Source organism: Leptinotarsa decemlineata, unplaced genomic scaffold (genome assembly GCF_025532065.1).
Source record: "Leptinotarsa decemlineata unplaced genomic scaffold, Ldec_3_MD MMD2_tig00026340_RagTag_RagTag, whole genome shotgun sequence".
In the NCBI taxonomy this organism is placed as follows: domain Eukaryota; kingdom Metazoa; phylum Arthropoda; class Insecta; order Coleoptera; family Chrysomelidae; genus Leptinotarsa; species Leptinotarsa decemlineata.
Window position 1 is genome coordinate 4344919 of NW_027412694.1, and position 21195 is coordinate 4366113.

The 21195-nt window shown below is 32.8% G+C and overlaps 1 protein-coding gene across 2 annotated transcripts in view; it reads left to right on the top strand.

Moving 5' to 3' along the window:
• The window catches only part of LOC111517471 (WSCD family member AAEL009094), a 45453-nt gene extending 27418 nt beyond the window's left edge, over positions 1 to 18035 (top strand). For both annotated transcript variants that reach the window (XM_023173642.2, XM_023173641.2), the window contains exons 4-5: positions 4115 to 4366; positions 10524 to 18035. In XM_023173642.2, coding sequence (XP_023029410.2) covers positions 4115 to 4366; positions 10524 to 10858 — 587 coding nt within the window. In that variant the 3' untranslated portion in view covers positions 10859 to 18035. The remainder of the gene's footprint in view (positions 1 to 4114; positions 4367 to 10523) is intronic.
• Positions 18036 to 21195: the final 3160 nt, after the last annotated feature.

Below are 21195 nucleotides of genomic sequence, written 5' to 3' on the forward strand. Positions count from 1 at the left end.
GACAGATATTTTTCAATATTTTTCAACAAAATAAGGTTACTTGGACAATTTTATGAATAAAAGTACTCGTGTGGAAAGTCGATCGGAGCAACGAGTCTTGATAAAAATGTAGTTCTACTCGACGACATCAAACCCGCTCGTCCACCATTATTTGAAATGAATAATTATCAAAGCAGAAATAATAATGATAACGTTAATTCAACAACATTTATAACAGGAATAATACTAAGTATGCTAAAATGAAGTCGTAAACAAAAAGTACAGTACCTATATGGAAGTTTAAGTCACAATTGTGATAGCAGATATTTTTTCAAAAGAAATATCAAGTTCTGTAGATTCGTGGTGTTTTTGAACAACACCACGTAACAAGCTAGTAACAAGCTACTCTACTATGAAATATCGAATTCATTCCATATTTTGTATGTACATAATACATGTGGAATAATCACGTTTCGTGTTGATCAGTTATTTGAATCTCATGAAACTCAACATTCGAATGTTTCAAATTCTTCTTCATAGCTAAACTGTTGAGGAGTTTCACTGATAATTATAATTTTATGGGAGAAATTCTTTAACACGAATCTAAATTTAGCTGAAAAAACGCACATCGGAAAAAATATTTACTATACTAATAAAAAGCAAACGAATGAACTACAAAAACAGCTGCACATGATCAGGTGAAAAATATCCAGGGAATAATTATGTTCCATTTCTTTCACAGATGTTGACAAAAAACCTTTTAGAAAGTTTTGATAAAAAATGAGAAACTGGAATGCGATTTTGTTTTGTTGAGTGGTGCGTTGTCATATGACTATCATTGTATTGTCAATATTCTATAGGATATTTTGAATTTTTTTGATATGGCCGAACAGTTTACATTCAATGAATATACAGATATGCATGTATTTTATGGACGAGCATTTGGTAATGCTGCAGAAGCTCGTCGTCTGCATTTTCCCAATCGAACGGTACCGTCAAGAGAAACATTCGAGCGTGTCAATCGCAACTTGAGGGAGACAGGTATGTAATAATTGATAATTAATTTGAGCACGTTGTTTTATTTCGATATTATTGCAGGTACAGTTTTGCCAAAACGAGGTGGTGAGGGCGCTCCTAGGACTGTACGTACCGTTGTATTGGAGGAAAATATTTTGGAAACCGTTGCTGATGATCCTTCAATGAGCATCAGAAATCTATCAGAACAGTTCCATACATCCAAGTCCACTATTCATAGAATAATTAGGGAACAACTGCTCCACCCATTTCACATCCAGAAGGTACATGCCATGACACCTCAAGATTTTCCAGCACGACTGGAATATGCCAATTGGTTCATGGATAGGCAAAGAGAGGATATGACTTTTATTAATCGAGTTTTATTCACTGATGAAGCAGGTTTCAGTAGAGATGGAGTTATCAACTCTCATAATCTCCATATATGGGCCGAACAAAATCCCCATGGGATATTGCAAACCAAACACCAACGGAAATTCAACGTGAATGTTTGGGCTGGTATCATAGGAAACCATCTTATAGGACCATTCGTTCTACAGGACCGATTGAATGGAGAACGTTATTTGGAGTTCATTCAGAACGATTTGAATGGACTTTCGGAACATGTTCCATTGCAAACCCGAATAGATATGTGGTTTATGCATGATGGCGCTCCTCCTCATTTTAGTTTGATTGTGCGTGACCATCTGAACCATATTTTCCACAATAGATGGATTGGTAGGGGTGGGCCATATTCATGGCCATCGCGGTCTCCGGATTTAAATCCATTGGATTTCTTTCTGTGGGGGCATCTAAAAAGCCTTGTTTACGCTACAGCTATTCACACAAGAGATGCATTGTTGAATAGAATAACTTTACATTGTGAAGCCATACGAAACGACCCTGGAATGCCATTTCAAGTACAGAGAGGGTGTCTTCGCAAACTAAGAAAATGTATAGAGAGAGAAGGTGGTCATATCGAGCAGTTTCTGTAGCGGATTTTTCATTTCTGTTTGCTCTTGAGGCTCTTGAGTTTCGTTAGTTAAACGTGTTTGCATTATAAAAATTCGTTATGAACATTTTACCTATCATTTCCATTTTCCTTAAAAACTAATATTTTCGAATAATGGTAGACATCTTAGGATAAATATTGTTGAATTAACGTTATCATTATTATTTCTGCTTTGATAATTATTCATTTCAAATAATGGTGGACGAGCGGGTTTGATGTCGTCGAGTGAAACTACATTTTTATCAAGACTCGTTGCTCCGATCGACTTTCCACACGAGTACTTTTATTCATAAAATTGTCCAAGTAACCTTAATTTGTTGAAAAATATTGAAAAATATCTGTCATTTCAAAGTTTTGGGGTGTGGACCATCGGGGGTAGTCCGTTCATGACTTTGTAGCAAAACAACTGACTCGTGCATGAAAGCTCATCGAAGGAATTCATTTGTTTAGTCAATTACCAAAATTTGGATGATTTTGAATATTCACTTGAAAAGTTATTAAAGAAAAACATTTTTCATTTTGTAACTTCGAGGGCCCGTTACTTGGTAACGAAGGATTTTAGGAAAAAAAGTTATATGAAGTACTGGTGATATTTTGACCCCATCTATACATTCCCGAGAGGAAAAGAGGAAGTCCAGGGACACCCTGTATAAGTGTCGTATCACATATGTTGTTAGGTTCAGACATGTCCCGCTATTCGCGACTTGCTGGTTAATCGTTATTAGTTATTTTCAAGCTCATCTACGCGGACTCTTCTATGGTTTTGTGGTTTTCAAAAATGTAGGATCTACCGCATTCACGGTCTAGTTATTCTTATTGACTTCTATACACTTTTAAAGAATGTGAGTGGTTGTAGCATCTTCATAGACTTCTTGCAGATCTCTCGGCACAACCCAGTTCTATATTCAGATTTCCACCAGCTTTCTAGACTGAATGTATGATCTATTAGGGTTTCAACATTTTCCAATTCGTGGAACAGCAATTTATTTGGAGATCCCTTCTCCGTTGTGACTTTTATAGAAGGTATAGATTTTTGGCAGTCTTTATAGGTATGGTGGTTGTGTTATGATTTCATCATATTCTGCTCGAAAGGTCTGGGTCATAAAACCAATGATATTCCTCTTGTCTGCAGGTGGAATATTTATGATGTTATCTCTACTTACTTGGTGGTGGTGCCCACTCTATTTGTTCTCTCACCCTTTGCTTGAAGTATTTCTTCCTTGGTATAATCACTGAGTGAATAGCTGGATTCCAAAGTTTCAATACAGGTACAACCCTTTTCCTCCTTCTTGTTGTGTGTGTTATTTATTTGTTGGTGAACTTTTGAGCATCTTTGCCAAAATTGCCGAAAATTGGTCAGCAAACCTCTTTCAAAGTATGTCTTCTTATTTCCTCGAATCATTTGATCCTATTTTGTAAAAGTCTTGCTCGATTCCAACAGTTGTGGTTTGAAAGAAATGTATTGGGATCCTTGTGGTTTCCTATTTCGCACAAAAATATTAGCATGGTTAGCGTATTTTATTGCAAAATCATTGATTGTTTATGTTCTCGGCGCCTAAAAATTTTAACAGATTTGATTTCGATATTCAGACAGTTTTTAGACATGAAGGAAATCTGAGAACTAGGCATTTCTGGACACCTATAGTTGGGTGGACAACGGGATGCAGTTCAATAAATCGAAAAAAGAGGAACAGAAAACGGTGGCTTAATGGCGTATTCAAATCATCAAGAATGAGTCAGTCATCACTCAAAGATAATTTTGGATATCAACAATTGAAACAGAAACGTCTTGAAGGAATTTAAATCGAGTTATCAACTTATTGTGTTGTTGTCACTATTATTTTTTCCTTTTATATTATTTTACCTATTAATAGTTATTTTTTTTATTCACATTATTATTTTGTTTCATTTCATTCATTGTTTCACAATAATTTTTTTCTTTACTTATTCACTGTTTCATATCATATTTCCACGTTTCACTGGATAATCTGAATATTTAGATGTTAGTATTCTTGTGATTCATACTTTATGAATTAATCCTCTGATGATGATGTCATTATTTTTTTCTTGAAAATAATAAAAAGTTGTGTAATATAAAATTTTCTTTAGGATTCTTGACTGGTTCTGTGTACAAGGACTATGGATTATTGAAGAATGGTTTTCCTGCAGAAAGTTTTCTGAACGGCTCAGTATTGGTTGTGAAAACTCATGAATGGGGTTCTGCTGCGAGGAATAGGTTTTCTAAAGCCATATTACTTGTTAGGGCACCTTCTGCTTGTATTCAAGCGGAATTCAATAGACAAAGTGGTGGTCACATCGGATTTGCTTCTCCAGATCGATACAAAAGACTGAGGGGTCGATGTAAGTAATTAGGTTACAAAAAACATTAATTGACCAGGGATGAAGCCTTCAAAAGTGGTAAAAAGTACAAGTAATAATAATAGGATGAAACACACCAGAAAAGGAGGGGAATGTGATAAAAATAAAAGAAAAAATAAATTATGGGCTTTCTGAGTTCGGAAAGTGGTAGGGAGTGAGGTTTTAATGGTAAAAAATGATTTATCTCGATTTCCGGCAGAAATACAAGTCCTATGGAAAAAAGTTAAATAGCGAAGTTGTAGGTGATAAAAATATCAACAACTTTTGTATTTACAATCTTTTCACATATACTCAAAATTCATTTGAAAAATTCAACTAACCAAGTTTCTGTTTTTTTATTTTTATCTTTTTCAAAAAAAAATTCTACAAAATTTGGTGAAAACTTACCTTTTTGTGTCCCAAATACACTGTAATTTATTTGATTTGAAATATTTCTGTTTTCACCTCATTTTGACTTAATATAAAAAAACACCCTAATTTCAATCGAAAATTCTCGCGTCAAAATATCAGCTTTTTTCAAAAAGTCGGTATGCTTTTGAAATCTTTAATTTCTGATGGTGTGAAAAAATATACATTACAATTGTAAATGTTCTCAGAAAATGCAAAAAATCGAAAAAAACCCCAATTCGATTTTTTTTTAATCATTATGTACAATTTTGAGCTGTTTATTGAAATTTACACTTTAATTACTGAAAAAAACGTAAGATTTCATGTAACATTGATAAACGAAAAAATTGCAAATCGAAATATACTACTATAATTAACAAATAAATGAGTTGATAAAGTTATTGCCACGAAACGTATGAAGAAGGAAAAGCATCTTTGCAAGCTATTGTTGGAATGAATTTTGGTAATGTAAAATTCAAAAGGAAAAACAGAGTCTTGTCTCTGAAAACGGTTCAATCTTCCGTAAACGGAGATATCATAGCCATTGATTCATTATTGCTATTTCAAAGGATATCGAAAATGAAACGCTAGAAGAGATAATGAATAAATATTTGCGCTATGTAGAATAACATTACGCAGCAAGCAGCTATATTGTCCTTGATGGGTACCTCGAAATTAAAAAATCAGTTACTGTCACAAAATTATCAGCAGTTACTTCAATTAAAAGAGGAGAACGTAGTCGTAAAAAAACTCAGAAAATATTCCAGAGTTTGATTATAAAAACCATATAAAAATACTATTTCTGCAAGAAAATTTTTTATCTAACGAAAAAAACAAGGACAAAATAATAAAAACTTTAATGAAAAGATTACAGTCACAAGGGTTTTTTTTGTAAAGAAGTAGAAGAAGACGCTGATGCTGACTTAATTAAGACCTCGATAGAAATTGCCAGAGATACTACTAAAACTGTCATTGTTGTGGGTCAGGATATTGATCTTTCTAATTATCATGACATTTTTTTCCTCAAACCAGGTTCTGGAAATGTAAAGGAACTATTTTTCACGTCTAATAGTTTCAAACATGAATCCTTCAAAAATATTGTTGCATTTTTGCATTGTTTTTCCGGTTGCGATACATCTGGGTTTGCCGGAAAATTAAAGAAAAGAATCGTAAATTCATTATTAGACGATTAAAATTTGTAAAATTTGGCCAATGTTTCTTATAAGGAAGATGCAAGTAGAGAAGATATAAAAAATAAATTACAATTAATCAAATCTATTTATAAATGTGAAAATGAAAAAATAACACTGAATTAATTAGGATTTCAAAAATATCAATTGGCAATAATTAAATCACAGAAGCAGCAGCAGAACAACATTGTTACAGGGGATATTATCAGCTTCAAATTTGGTTGGGTAACGAACTGACAGCAACAGATAATTCCGGAAGTATTGCTTGAAACTATTTGCTGTAGCTGTGAAACTGGATGTAATAGTTTAAAATGTGGCTATCGAAAACATGGTTTAAAATGCACAAATTGCTCCAATATGGAAGAAAAAACCGAGTTTCCGTTCCGAGTTGAATACTCGGAACTTAGAGACGACTTTCTCTAGCAAGAGTTACAATTAGTATGAATCAAATATAAGTTGAAATGATGTGCATCGCTCCGAAAATCAAGATAAGTATTTCTTGGAAAAGCGCTCTCAGCAGATCATGTTTCTATGAGAACAGCCAATCATGGGAATGATTGTTCCATAACTCATGTGGTTTTGTGTAACTGTTTATAAGAAAATCAAGTGAGTATAACTCTAGTCCATCAAAATGATATTCGTCATTGAGTTTTTAGCTTCACACGAAACGAATATGATAGGAAAATGAAAAGAAGGGTGAAAATAAGTTGATTTATCCGGATACAATGAAAGAACAAAAATAATCAGGTGTGCATTTCACAGTTGTAGTTATTTCGTAGAAGAATCATTTGGGATATTTTGAATATCTAGACCGTGATTATCCAAAATTAACAAAAAATTATTTGGTTAGCTTTGAGGTCTTATCAAAAAACGCAGTTTGACAACACATTTTTCGAATAACACTTTAGAATCAGCGGTTGTCAATCAAAAGTATATATGCTAGTCCCCTTTTCTCCAACCTGGATCCGTTTCAGGTTACATTGATTGAGAGATTATCAATTTGTCACAATAGTGCTTTCGATGCTGTCATCATATAAGTTATTGGATGTTATTCATTATGTATTATGTTGATTTTATTGGTTGTTATATATCATAATGATTCATATTTCAGTAATAAAATACTATATTTCAATGATTTGAAAATCACTCAAATCTGACACATTACATTTCTTTTTCTCAATAAATATCAAATAGTATGTCCATGTAAGACAGCTCACTCAAATTATTTCAGAAATATTTGATTCTCATATTTTTTATATACAGGACTATTCAAATTCGAGTCTAGGCATGAGGATCTCGCTTTGTACCTGCTGGATACATGTTCTTATAAGTACTTGTTAACCAATTAGTAATCTCAATTAATTGAGATCGATATTTTATATAAGTATATTGCATGGTAAATTCGTGTTGTTTTCTATGGACTGATGAAGCAACATTCACAGAATTGTAGATGGTGTGCTACACAAAACCCTGATTTAACTATAGGATGCAAGGACCAGTAGTCGTTCAAACTGTTAAACTGTCAGCTGTTAGCTGACCTAAACCTGACAAAAACCTTCGTCACAAACTCTGATTGAAAATATATTTTCTACAGGGTAAACTAGTATCATATAGTGGTAGCACATGGTACCTTCATATGCTACAATACCGTGATTGATTTCTTCTTTATTGATGGAAACCTTACTGTCAACAGATCAGTTCTCGATAAAATGCCGTGTAAACAAATTGACAGAATTTGGAATCAGTTAATGAAAGACGGATAGAACGTTACACGAAGTATCCCATGCCAGTGCGCTCACCTGATTTAACCACAATACATTTTTATTATGGGTTTCAATTGAGATCAGAGTTCAAAAACATCGTATATTTGGGGATAGAAACCATTTGAAAACTGTGATTACTAATTGTGTGAGAGCCATACGAATATAGTCAAGAACCGAACCGTGCATGTTGCCGGATGGGCTCAGATGTGAAATACATTTTTTGGAAACATTATTTTTTATAAATAATGATGAATACAACTTTTTTTGTTTTTTAACCATTTTTATTTGTAACTAATGTTGTTAATGCATTTTCGTCCTATAAGAACATTTTCAAATAATTATAATAAACCTTATAGGACGAAACTGTAATAATAACATCAGTTGCAAATAAAAGTGGTAAAAAACATAGAAAGTTTCATTTCCATTTCTCTTGATGAACTTCTACCACGTGACGGATAAATCCACCAATTTAATGCTTTTTTTCCAAAGCAAATTATAAAATTCATTTTGGAAGCAAGAAACTCTTTACAAAATGAATGTAATGTCCAAATATTTATTTCATTTTGATGTTTAGTTATTTGATATTATCGAAGTTCTTGTTGAATACTATAGAATTTAGAGCAATTTTCGATAGTAACAAGAAATGAAAATAACTTTGCAACTCTTAAAAAAATTCCACAGACTAGTTGTGTAATTTGTTACTTACAGACTTTTCAAATAAACCGTTGAATTAATGTTTTTTCGTAGTGCCCATTTAAAAAAATGGGTTGAAAAAATTAAACTTCCCTTAGACGGCCATGACTTCCAAATTTAAATGTATTTCTTGATGCTGAACAACTTTCATAATTAACATTTCCCGAGATTTTTCAAACAAAATGTTTCAAGGTTCATCGATATTACGTATGTTTTACTGTATTTTGTTGGTGCATGTTTAGTTTTAGATGATGCGTACACTTCTACCAAGAATATGTGTGATAGATGACTTGTTTATTTTGTGGTGATTCAAATTCACTCTAATGAAATGAATGATGATACCTGTCATATTTTCGATATGAAAATCTTGATAGAATTTAACTTTCACTCAAAATCATTTACATTTATACATTGTGTGAATTATTCCCTTTCAAATTATGGCCCGTTTCGGATGTTATTATTGCTACCATTTTTTTCTGCTCATCAAAACACATATACTTAATATATTTTTGTTGTAGATGTGTTCCAGATCATCATAAAAGGTTTTCTTATTCCTAAAATAATTCCTAAAAATGAAATAAAAAACTTTCGGAAAACTCTACGGTACATAGGGAGACGTGAAAGTTGCTATTGTGTTTTTATTCAACTCAGTCAACCAATTTCCAGGGCCGTAATTTAAAAGGGAATTATTCATACAATTATAATCGAATATTACCGAAAAATCCCGAAATATAAAATTGAATTTATTTTCTCAGTATGAAGTGAACGTCTACGATCCAAAAACTACAACAGAAAATACAGGTCCGTATTCAAAAATTAAAAAATACGGGTGGCCAAAGTCAGATGATACCCTGTATGAAAGATTCATGAATATATTCTGAGAGCCCACATCAAGTGCCAATAACAAAATGTGGACAGATTTTCAATATGTCTGCGAATAAAGAAGATATAGGCAAAAAAATAATTTGGGATTTTTTTGTTTTTCCTGTATATCTCCAGAACCAAAAGAGCTATACTCGATTTCTTTACATCATTGAATAGGTCTCAAAAATACGCAACTTTGCCATAATTTAACCGACACTCTATCTCTTATCGTTTACGAGATCCCCATGTACAGAAATGAATTTGAATAGCCCTGTATATAGAAGTTTGTATAAATTTATAAGTTTTTCAGCACATGTCGGCAGTAGCATGGTTAAGTTGTTAGAAACGCAAGTTTCCAAATGCACAAAATGGAAGTTCTACGGCAACAAATTGCCGTAGAACTCTTGAATTTATAAGTTTAACAACCCCTATAATCTTCAGTGTCAAATTTTAAAGTGGGCACCTTGGTTCGTTCAACTAACTGTTCTTCCATCTTACCTAAAAACTCCCGTTATAACCAAGATTTAAAATTTCACATTTCAGTTTTACACTTGATAATGGGGTTAAACCCGAAACCGGTCGTATAAATAAAATCAACTAGTGGTAATCAGACAAAAGTGTTTTCATTTCATTGAAGTGTTCTACAATGAACATGGAAAAACCCTCATTGAATTAGTTTCCCATATGATGCATATTTTGAGGGAGACAGTGTATGTTACAATTTGTTGACGTGGAACTTCCATTATGTGCATTTGGAAACTTGCGTTTCTAACAACTTAACCATGCCACTGCCGATATGTGCTGGAAAAATTACAAATTTATACAAACTGCAAATACAAATGTAAATGATTTTGAGTGAAAGTTAAATTCTATCAATGCACTGTTTGGAACCTTTGGTGTAGTAATGAATATTATTGGAGCTTTATCCCAACACCAAACCGTTAATTTTAACACCTCGACACGTGTTTCAATCACCAAGTGATCATCTTCAAGAACGAGATTGAACTGTTTAACTCTAACTTGAACTCTGAAGTTTAAACTACTCTTGAAGATGATCACTTGGTGATTGAAACACGTGTCGTGGTGTTGAAAATAACGGTTTGGTGTTGGTAATATTCACGTATCATATTGGTCCACATATCCCAGGCTAAAAATGTAGAGAAATCAAAGTAATCGATGTATGATTGCATTGTTAATAACAATTGTTGATGAGTTTTCTCATTAATAGTTTTTGATGTTTAGATTGGCACCAATTCGTGAACGACAAACTACGAGGCTGGCAACAAATGAACCTAGATTGGCTCTACAATTTCACGGGGCCTACTCATGTGATATTTTATGAACAACTGGTTGATAAAGTTGAACACACTCTAAGGACTGTAATGGAATTCATCGACCTACCAGTAGATGAAGAACTGTTCAAATGTGCCATGAAGCGGAAAGAAGGAATATATAGACGAAAGAAACGAGCATTGAATTTTGACCCATATACAGCGAAGATGAAGGAAAAAATGCAAAAAGTGCAAGATAAGGTATATGAAGCCATATATAATTTCGCCGCTCCAGCAACTAGGTGATGATTTCAATACTGTCGTTATCAAATGATTGGAGAGATGTGACTCAATTTTTTAAGTGGATATAAGCTGCAAAGTGTTCATGGAAACTTTAAAATTTTCTGAAAAACTTTTCGAAAAAGTGTGAGATGAAAAGTTGAACATCACCATATATTTTTATTATTATTGAAGGTTTTCCGTCTCACAAACGACGTTACTTTTTCACAATATTCTTAGAGTCTATTTGTTTAATTGAAAACTATCAAATTCCTAAAATTTAAACAAATTGGTCTGACATTCAGAATTAGAATTCACAATTACAAATAGCAAGATCTTCAAAATATTTTTGAAATGTACAAGTATGAGTTGAGCGAAGACAATGGAACTTGTTTGGTTTGACAGCTAGAGTTGTTATTTTTACTGTACGTTTTCTCATTCTTCAACAGAGACAGTATATCGGATATGTTTTTGGTTTTTTGTTTTTTCCGGTTTCCTTCCAATTCCTTTTCCAATTTTTTTCACTTCATTTCCAAACACCATGCAATTATTTACATGTTCTTTTCTACGAAGCCACTTATCTCTAAAGAGGTTACCATAATATCACGTATTCCCGTTACATTTCTCAAACGAAACACATGAGCTACCTCTACGAGTTAGAACTAACTCACTTTTCTACATATCAAGAAAAATCTTTACAATTGTAACAAAAGGCGTTCGAAAATGTTTTGTTATGATGATGAACTAGTTCATTCGTTCACATGTTGACAATTTTAAAGTTGGATTTACGTCTACGATATCATCTATGTAGCACAATACTAGTTGAATCGAGGTTCTGATATTGCAAATATATAAAGTTCTATATTATTTCAAATCAGAAACATTTGAAGCAGGACAGAATTATTAATATTGTTTGAGCAATATGCATGACATTCATAAAATACATGCAGCTTTTTCATGATTCTTCATATATCAATTAAATATTGGGTTTTTACGTGATAACTATAGCATTAAATTTAAAGCTGTTTCTTTATAGATATAATAAGGATGGAACTGAAGCATCTGAAAGATATCCTAGGTATTCAAGTTATACTTTGATAGTAATAGGTTTCGGAAACAGCTGCAGGTTGCACAAATATGATTTGTTTAAAGTCGTTATCTATATGTTTACCCCATTATTCATGAGGTACGAGAACTTTATTTTAATATTGTTGAACTTGCAACTGAACTCTTTCAATGTTTCATTTTGCTGCATCCTGCTGCACGAACTGAGTTGTACCTATAGTGTATTCAGATACATATAAAATGACAAATTCAAACCTGAATGATAAAACCAGTAGAAAGGTACTCAACATGAATTTAAGTTAATTTTTGTGAATACCTGCTCTCTTTTTGCACGTGAAAAAAATACGCCTAGGCTTGCAAATGGTCTAACAATAATTCACTTCGATCCCTGTCGAATACCAGAATCCTGATTTCATCATTCAAGATCAAATTGTCAATTCAGTATATTTCTGAAAACATTTTTCGATCATGCTCTTTGAAAGTAATGTTATGAAATGTTTGTATTACAGTGTGGCAGTTGTGTATAGTACATTGTGAGCAAAGCAATTATTACTTTCAAATCATCCAAAGGAACAATTCGTTCAAGCCAGTATCAACTTCCTACACTGTAGGGCAATAGAATGACATCCATCAGAAAACAACTACTCTCCTGGCTAATACCACGAAAGGCGTTGGATTATACCCGACAGGTGTCAGTGCAGGATTCTTCACTGAAGTTACTCCTGCATACGCTGTTGGCGATACAAGTGTTGTTTTCAATTTTCAATTATTGGAACACACTTGCAGACCGATTTCGGGCTGTTTGGCCACTCGTCAGTGCAAGGTAGTGTCTATCATCAACATAAAGTCGATGATTTTCGATAATTGAAAATCAAATTCCTTCAGAGTATAATTCCTCGAACTAGGCACTGACACCTGTTGGATATAATCCAACACCCTTCGTGGAATCAGCCAGGGGAGTAGTTGTTTTCTGAAAGGTGTCAGTCCATTAACCTACAGTGTAGGGAGTTGAGACTGGCCTGAACGAATTGTTCTTTCAGATTTATAGCCAGTCTTCAAGTATGCCCACTGATTATATGTGAAAAATTATTACTTTCGTTGAAAATATGTCCTCACATATTTCTTCAACCATGAAAGTTTTAGCTGCTGCACGAAAATTATAAAAACCATCTTTATTTTTATTACAAAAAACAGCTGCCGTCACTTGCTGATTGCCTCCAATCAATATTACTTTTGAATAGTTTTTTGTAGAGGAAAATTATACAGCCATATGCATTTTTGCTCTTTCCTAAACATTTTTCATAACCTGCATTTAGTAGTATATTTTCATCAAATAAACGATCGATTGGAGTGTAACTTATATATCTACGATTTCTCTAAAGCTTCAGTTTCATATTATTAAATCCATCAAAAACAACTTTAAGGTTGGCACCATAGTTATTAAATAAATATATAATGTACGGTTGTTATATCAATTACTATCCGAATATTTTTTTTGAATAAAGAGTCACAAGAAATTGATTTGTTGAATATAAATATTGTATATATTATTGAAACAACATGAATAATTTGAAAAAATCAGAATGTGAGCTGTTTCTGTTGACTTTTGATTAAGAGAGTTTCTTGAATTATGAGGTATGAAGTATTTGACTATTTTAACGTCTGAGCTGGAAGCTCGTATTTTCTAACTCAAGTGAATGGATATACTTTGGAATTGATATATTTTTTCCGGAAAACTACCGTTCTTGGGGTTCCTGGAATACATTCTGAGGGAATCCCGTCAGATCAGTAGCTTTTTCATATCAAGTTGACAGCTAATGACAACAAAGACTAATACCTATTTTTAAATCAAACATGTCACTCGTATATGTATTGTTTCTTGGTTAATAGGCCCAACTCATGAAACTGCCCAAGTTGGTTCGATCCCAATTCGATCACTGCGTATTTTTTTACCCGTGCTAGAAATCGCACGTTTAAAGGTTAAACCTCTTCAATCCTTAGCTCGCCCAAGTTTCGATTCTAGAAAGTAGGCTTTTGTGAGAGACGACAAAAAAATTTATTTTGACCCAGTTTCTCTTTTATTGGTAGACTCTTTCCATGGTAGATTCAGTACTCACCCTTTTTAGCCTAATTTATATTCAGAAAAAATGACTTTTGAGCAATACTGCTTCCATAAATTCGACTATGTAGACCTACTATTCTTCATTAAACTTATGTTGATACACATTTCAATGAACTGATTATTTCTTGTCTATCTATAGCATATCAATATTCATCTTTCGCGTTATGATTGATGTCTCAGGGATTATAATCCTATATAATACAGATCACAAAGTATGATTATGTGATAAATGAATGTAGGAATAATAAATACATCGCTCAATGTGAATGAATATTTAACGATATTCAGTTTTTGTTTTATCATAGGTTTCATATCGGATTCAAAAATTAAGAACAGTCAAAACTGGTTCCTACTACTCGTATGTTCTGGAAGTACCCACCAATTTTTTTGTCAAAAATCTCAATAACTGACATTAATAGATTTTTCATTCATTTATTTCTTCAAAATATCTTTCGAAACTTTTTCGGAAACACAATATAGTTATATAACACAGTCCTCAAATAGAACTCTGTAGAATAAAATAAACAATTATAATTCTCACGAACAGTTAATTTCATTTGGTGGTGGTTTTTTAAAATTTGTGTTACATCGTTCATGCGTCATGTTTTAATATTTTTTGATATTATTCTGCATTATTGGGCAGATGAAGAGGGGATTGCCATTTTTATCACTTATAGAATTGATAGGGTTTAGATAAATGGTGGACATGTTTGGAAACTGATGATGATGCAGAACTAGTATTTTCATGTGACAGTTGCAGCTTATATCCGCATAAGAAGATGTTGTGGATAATTAGTAAAATTTCAGAAACTGGTTTAAATGATGTTTGACATGGAGCAGTTATCCAAAAGTAAGATTGTATTGTGGTGACGAGGGTGCAGAATATGCAGACATCATAGACATGATCGATAAAAATATTTTTAAATGTATAATTGTGTTACAGGAATTGCATTTCTAGGTTTGTTTGAAGGTTGTTGACAATGTTTCATGGTGAATAACAAATAAAATTGATATTTAAAATGAATAGCTGAAAATAACAATTATATTAAGCAAAAAACCCTGAAATGAAATTACAATGAATTGAAAATTAAGCAAGAAATTGAAAATTGAACAATTCAAGATTTTAAGCCAAGTTACTTCACGATGTTTTGATTGTTGGTATCTACGATCGTCTTTGAGTGATGTCATCTAGCCTGAATATCTGGCCAATTCTCGATACTAGAGAATATTTATAGGTTTGTTTTGGTTCTATATTTCGAAATATTAGAGAACTGTTTCGAATTGATGCAGAATCAAAACGCAGAACACAAAAGTCACAGAACAGTTGTAGTTCCCGAAAAAAAGGAAACAAAACAAAAAACCCATGATACCGTAGTTGGGGAGATGTCATTAATTTTTTTTTAGTTATTCAGTTTGTAACTGTGATTATGATTATTGAAATTATGGATGAAATAAGAATTGAGAATGTGATTATGTAAACAAAAGAGATTGTACATCTATACACAAAATAAATGAAAAATTTTATCAGTGCGCATGTGCGAATTGAAAGTTCTAAACAGTCCCTATTTGGTTTTAGCGAAAACTAAATTGATGGTATATAGGTACAGATATGTAAAAATGTATTTTATCTATTTGGTGTGATTCAAACAATAGTGGTTGCATTCAAAAAACACTTCATTGTAAGATTTTCAGTAGAAAGTCTTACAAAAACGCAACACGTGTTTGGGTTTGTTAATTGGCCATCACTCATAATAATCAGCATCTTCATTATTTCTACTTATCAGACACTTTTATGATATTTTGATCTGAATATAATTTTTTGTAGAGACGGGTCTCTAAAAAACTTCTCTTCCACTCAACCTTTATTGAGTCTCTGTAATGATTTTACATATAGGTAGTATGTGTCATTTTCAGAATCAAAAGTAAGGAGAAAAAAAAGTTTACTGAGATTGCTTGAAGAATAAAGAAAAACTGGAGACTAACTGCTTGATTATAGTGGATTTTGAAGTAAATATAACTTCAGGTGACTTTTGAAATGTGAAATGTTTTTGTGTTTCATCTTCTGGGATATTCGAAAAACGTTAAAAGAAATAATTGTTTTTCTATACTGCCAATGTGTATGGGTGTCTGAAATATTGTGCACTTACTACTTAGATATTAATTGTGAAAAATATACATTCAACGTGCTAATTGGAGTGCCATATGTTATATATGTATTGAGTCATTTTTAGACCACTAGTTTAAGTAAATGAAACTGTTTTACATGTATTAATGTCTGTAAATAAGTGACCATGTGATATTTTATAGATTTTTATGGTTTTTCGAAAGATCTAGAGTACAATGTGACGAGTAGTTTTACAGGGTGAGTGAAATATTGCATCTTTGGCTTTCTCAAGGTATGTCGGTAGATGATGCAAAATTATGAAGAAACAGTGATGATAATGAAAATCACTGCAGTTTCATCTCAACACCAAACCGTTATTTCTGATACCTCGACATGTGTTTCAGTCACCAAGTGATCATCTTCAAGAGGAAGTTTAATTTTCCGCTTGAAGAAAAAGAAATCTGTTTTTCCGTTAATCAGCTGTCACCCCATACGAACGACAACTCTCAGAAGTTGAGAAACTTGTGCGAGTTAAGGACTAACAAGGTCTTACCTTTTAACGTGTGATGACTTAATGATTGAAACACGTGTCGAGACGTTAAAAATAACGGTTTGGTATTGGGATAGAACTCCAGTAATATTCATTAGTACACAAAAGGTTTCAAACAGTGCATCACAAAATGATAAAAATAATTGAAAACATTATTTGAATGATTTTTTAGAAGCAGCGACACATTAATGTTGGGCGGGATATGCCCAATATATAATGTTGATTCCTTATTCTGTTTTTGAAAAAATACTTCAGGTAGACGTAAAATGAAATTTGTTTTTCTATTTTCGTAATTTTTCAATGGAACGTGAAAAAAAATGAATGTGTGAAACAAATGTTTTCAATTATTGAAACAAAAATTTTCATTGAAGTTTTCTCAGTTTTCAGGAACTGTCAACTTTTGTCAATTTGAAAAATTGAAGAATAACAGGAGTTCATATAAGAATGGAAGAACTACCGAAATTTACTAAGAAAAACTGTTTAATTTTTTGTTTTTCAAGAGTATAAATTCCTTAAACTCTTGAAGGTAACAATTGTTTAATAAAATATTCAACTTTTTGAATAAAGTAAACATGAAAGATTAATTTTTGTTTGAAGGTAATTTTTTACATGAAAAATGAGAATTGAAACTTCCTGTGTTCATACCTGTGTTTTATACCACTTGTATTTATAACTAACGTCCTACGAGGGCATTTTTAAGCGAATACAATAAACTTCATCGTATTCGTTTGGAAATATAGGATGAAACTGCAGTAACGTTAGTTTCAAATACAGATACAAAAACAGGAAGTTTCAATTCCCATTTTTATGGTGATCACCTACCACGTACCTAGTTACGGCTACATCCATCAATTTAGTATATTTTTCCATTTAACTTTCTGTAGAAAACAAAGCTTTTGTGCTTTCATTTGTTTCAGTCATCCAGAAAGCTATTAGGATAGTTGTTCATGTACACGAATGATACAAATATGATATGGAAGATTAAAATATGAAGTGTTATAGGTTCTGAACAATTGATCTTTCATTTTCTATAATTTGAGTTAGAGGAAAGTTTAACAAGTTTTTTTGAAATGTTCAAATGCATGTAATCTTATGAATCAGAGTGAACATAAAAATCGAACTCAACGGGTCAAATCACTAAGAAGACTGTGTACAAAATGCCAATGGATGAGCTGATTTAAAAAAATGAGTGTTGTGAAATAGTAGAAGAGAAATATATTGCTCAAAAATGCTTTATAATTTTAGATGAAAGATGAGAAAAATAACTGAATGTTACTTATGTATATGGTACATTTATGCAACTGTTATAATTATATACCTACTTGTTTCAGGTAATAAATGAATAAAGGGCGATCGTAAGAAATATATGTGATTTTTTTGCTAGTATAATGAAAATCAATGGAACTACTTGAATTTCTAGATGTAAAATGTTTCTCGTTGCAACTGAAATTTGAAATACACAATCTTGTCTTTTGCCGATTACTTCCGCACTATATTTGAAATTCTTTCATATAAAAGGTTGTTGCAACTTTATCATATCAAAAATATTGTTACATTTTATATTTTCAGATTGACACGTCTATTTGATTTTATCTTTATTTACAAAACGCTTTGTATGAAAATTATAGTTTTCAAGACACGATCCTTATTTAAAAACAAATATGCAAGCAAATTTTGTTTTAGTATCTACTCACATCATTGACATGATACAAATATAGCAAGAAATCGTCTCGTTATATCTATATCACTAAAACTACATGCATGCATGTTAGGACTGCATGCATGTTAGGAATCACACGTTGAAAGGTAAGACCTCGTTAGTCCTTAGGTCGCACAAGTTTCTCAACTTCTGAGAGTTGTCGTTCGTATGGGGGCGACAGCTGATTAACGGAAAAACAGACAGAACAGAAAGATTTTCAACACGTTTTTATTAGCTTCACTTGTATGTATGTAACCGACAGATGTATTTCAAACTTCATACACTTATCAAGAATCGGTTCAATACAATAATTTCATGAGTTTATCTCATTATTCTGATCAGGATCACCAGGAATAAATAATCTCCTCTCAGCCTGCGTGAGAGCCAGCCAGGCAACCACAGTGTCTGTGCATGCGTATATATATTTCATATGAAAACAAATGAGCTTGAAATAGCACGCCAAACTGAAAAGTGGAAAATAAATAATAGTTTGAAAAAACACGCTTTGATAGCAACACAAACTAAAATATAAAAAATAATTCGAAACCAATTTAAGATTGTGCCATATTATTGGAGAATGTAATATGGTTTGAAAAGTCCCAGGTCTAAGAAAAAAAACGCGTTTTTTTGTTCGAAATTGACTTCGTTCAAAATTGGTTTATTCGATTTATTCATCAACGTAATCTTCATCAAGAGCCACACAATCATTCTAGCGTCGCTCTAACACTTCAATACAACTTTTGTAGAACGATCTACCTTTTGTCTCGAAATAGGCCTCAGTTTCAGCAAAAATATCATACGAGCGAAATTTCTTACCTGTAACCATTTTTTTGACGTCTGCGAAGAGCCAGTTGTCGCTGGGAGCAAAATCTGGCGAATACGGTGGATGTGGAAGCAATTCGAAGTTCATTTCAGTAGTTTTACGATAGTTCTGATTGACTTGTAAAAAGGGGCGTAGACTTAAAATTTTGCCATATGCCGCAATTTCGGCATCCAGACACTCCAATATCGCTATATAATATTCATTGTTTATGGTAAGTCCTTTTTCAAGATAGTCGATGAATATTACACCACGCACATTCCAAAATATAAAGACCATAACCTTTCCAACCGATTACTGTCCTTTCGGGCGCTTTGGACGAGGTTCACCAGTTGCTCTCCACTCAGATGACGATAGTTTAGATTCCCCAGTATGGATCCATGTTTCATCCATTGTCATGTATTGACGCAAAAATTCTGGTTTGTTATGTTCAAACATGGCCAAACACTGGTCAGATTTTATAGTTCGTTCTGGAACCTCTGGCGTGAAATGAATCTATTGGGAACACTTTCCTAACATCAGAACAAAAATTACGGTCTCTCGAAGCGCGTTTCGCGTCCTTAGGAGATCATTATGACTAAACTTTACTACTATGTTACAAATTTAAATGCTAGTGGCCTAGTTACTACCTGTCACCGACACCGATTAGTACTACCTAACTACTACCTGTTATTGATTCTATGCTGAACTAGCTGTTTCTAATACCTCTAATTTCTCATGTATTTATTCTGTGTTACTGATTTTCTATCTAATATTTATCTGATTTTCATTTAGAATTATTATGAATGAGAGAAATAAAGGGCGAAATAGAACCTTTGTCGCTATTCACAGACTATTGTTGAGGATTTTGTATTTTGCCTCAACAACAGACTTGCAAGCATAAAATTCACTTATTAAATTGAAAATAACGAAGTAATACCAGTCTTGGATGTACCAGTTATTAAAAATATCGATAAGGGTCTAGAGTTTGATGTATTTGATGATCATTACACATAACAAAAATGGGGTACTACAATTTCTTGTCCATAGACTGCTCATATTTCCCTTGAGCAAAGAAAGGTATGAGATTGAGAAAAAAGTTGTTAGGGAGGTGGCTGAAAGCAACTGGTATCCATCAAACATTGTTGATACATTGATTAGAAAATAAAAATTCAGGGAGTATCTTCGTAATGCCTCGACTTTTCGAAAAGAGAAACAGAATTCATAGTACTTCCATATGAACCTAAATACACCAATGGGTGGGCCCGAACATTCAAAAAATTGAATATGATTGTCTTTGTTCGATTGTCTGGTGTTGGAAAAGTGTTTTCAATAGACTGCTCAGATTCATCAAGAAGTTCTTATTTTTGGCCAACAGTGATCTGGGGCGGCACCCAGAACAGAACTTTCTCATAGTTGAATCATCGGTGTTTCTACGACCACGTTTGAAGTCAACAACCCAACGTTTAATTATTGTTTCTAATGGAGCGGAGTCCTTATAACAATTTTCAAGCCATTGCTTCGCTTGAACGGCATTTTTCCCATCAAGAAGCAGTGTGAAATTCAAAGACAAAATTGTTTTTGATCCATTGTTTTGGAAATAACAAAAGTATTGTCACTCTTAGCACAATAACTCACAAACTTATCAGTAGAATATCATGAAATTTCAACAGCTTTCATTTGAAGGTTAGTACCAACAAAACAACATCTACGACTCTTCAAGATGAGACCATTAGGTTCAAGATCTCCTGTTACTACTGATAACAAATTTTCTTGATGTTCTTGAAAAAAGAAGGTAGGGGACCGTGTCATCTCGGCAAGGACCACGTCGGGGATGTTACTTTATAATAATAATATAATCAAAGAACGTTGGACAATGTTCATAGTTGAATAGTAGAAGGAGGATATGTTTGTGAACCCTAGTGAAACTGTGATAGCCCAATCATCAGAAGAAGGATGTGAAAGATTCTACTCCACTTTTCTTCAATGATGAATTCATTTCATTTGCAGTGGAAGTGAAATATA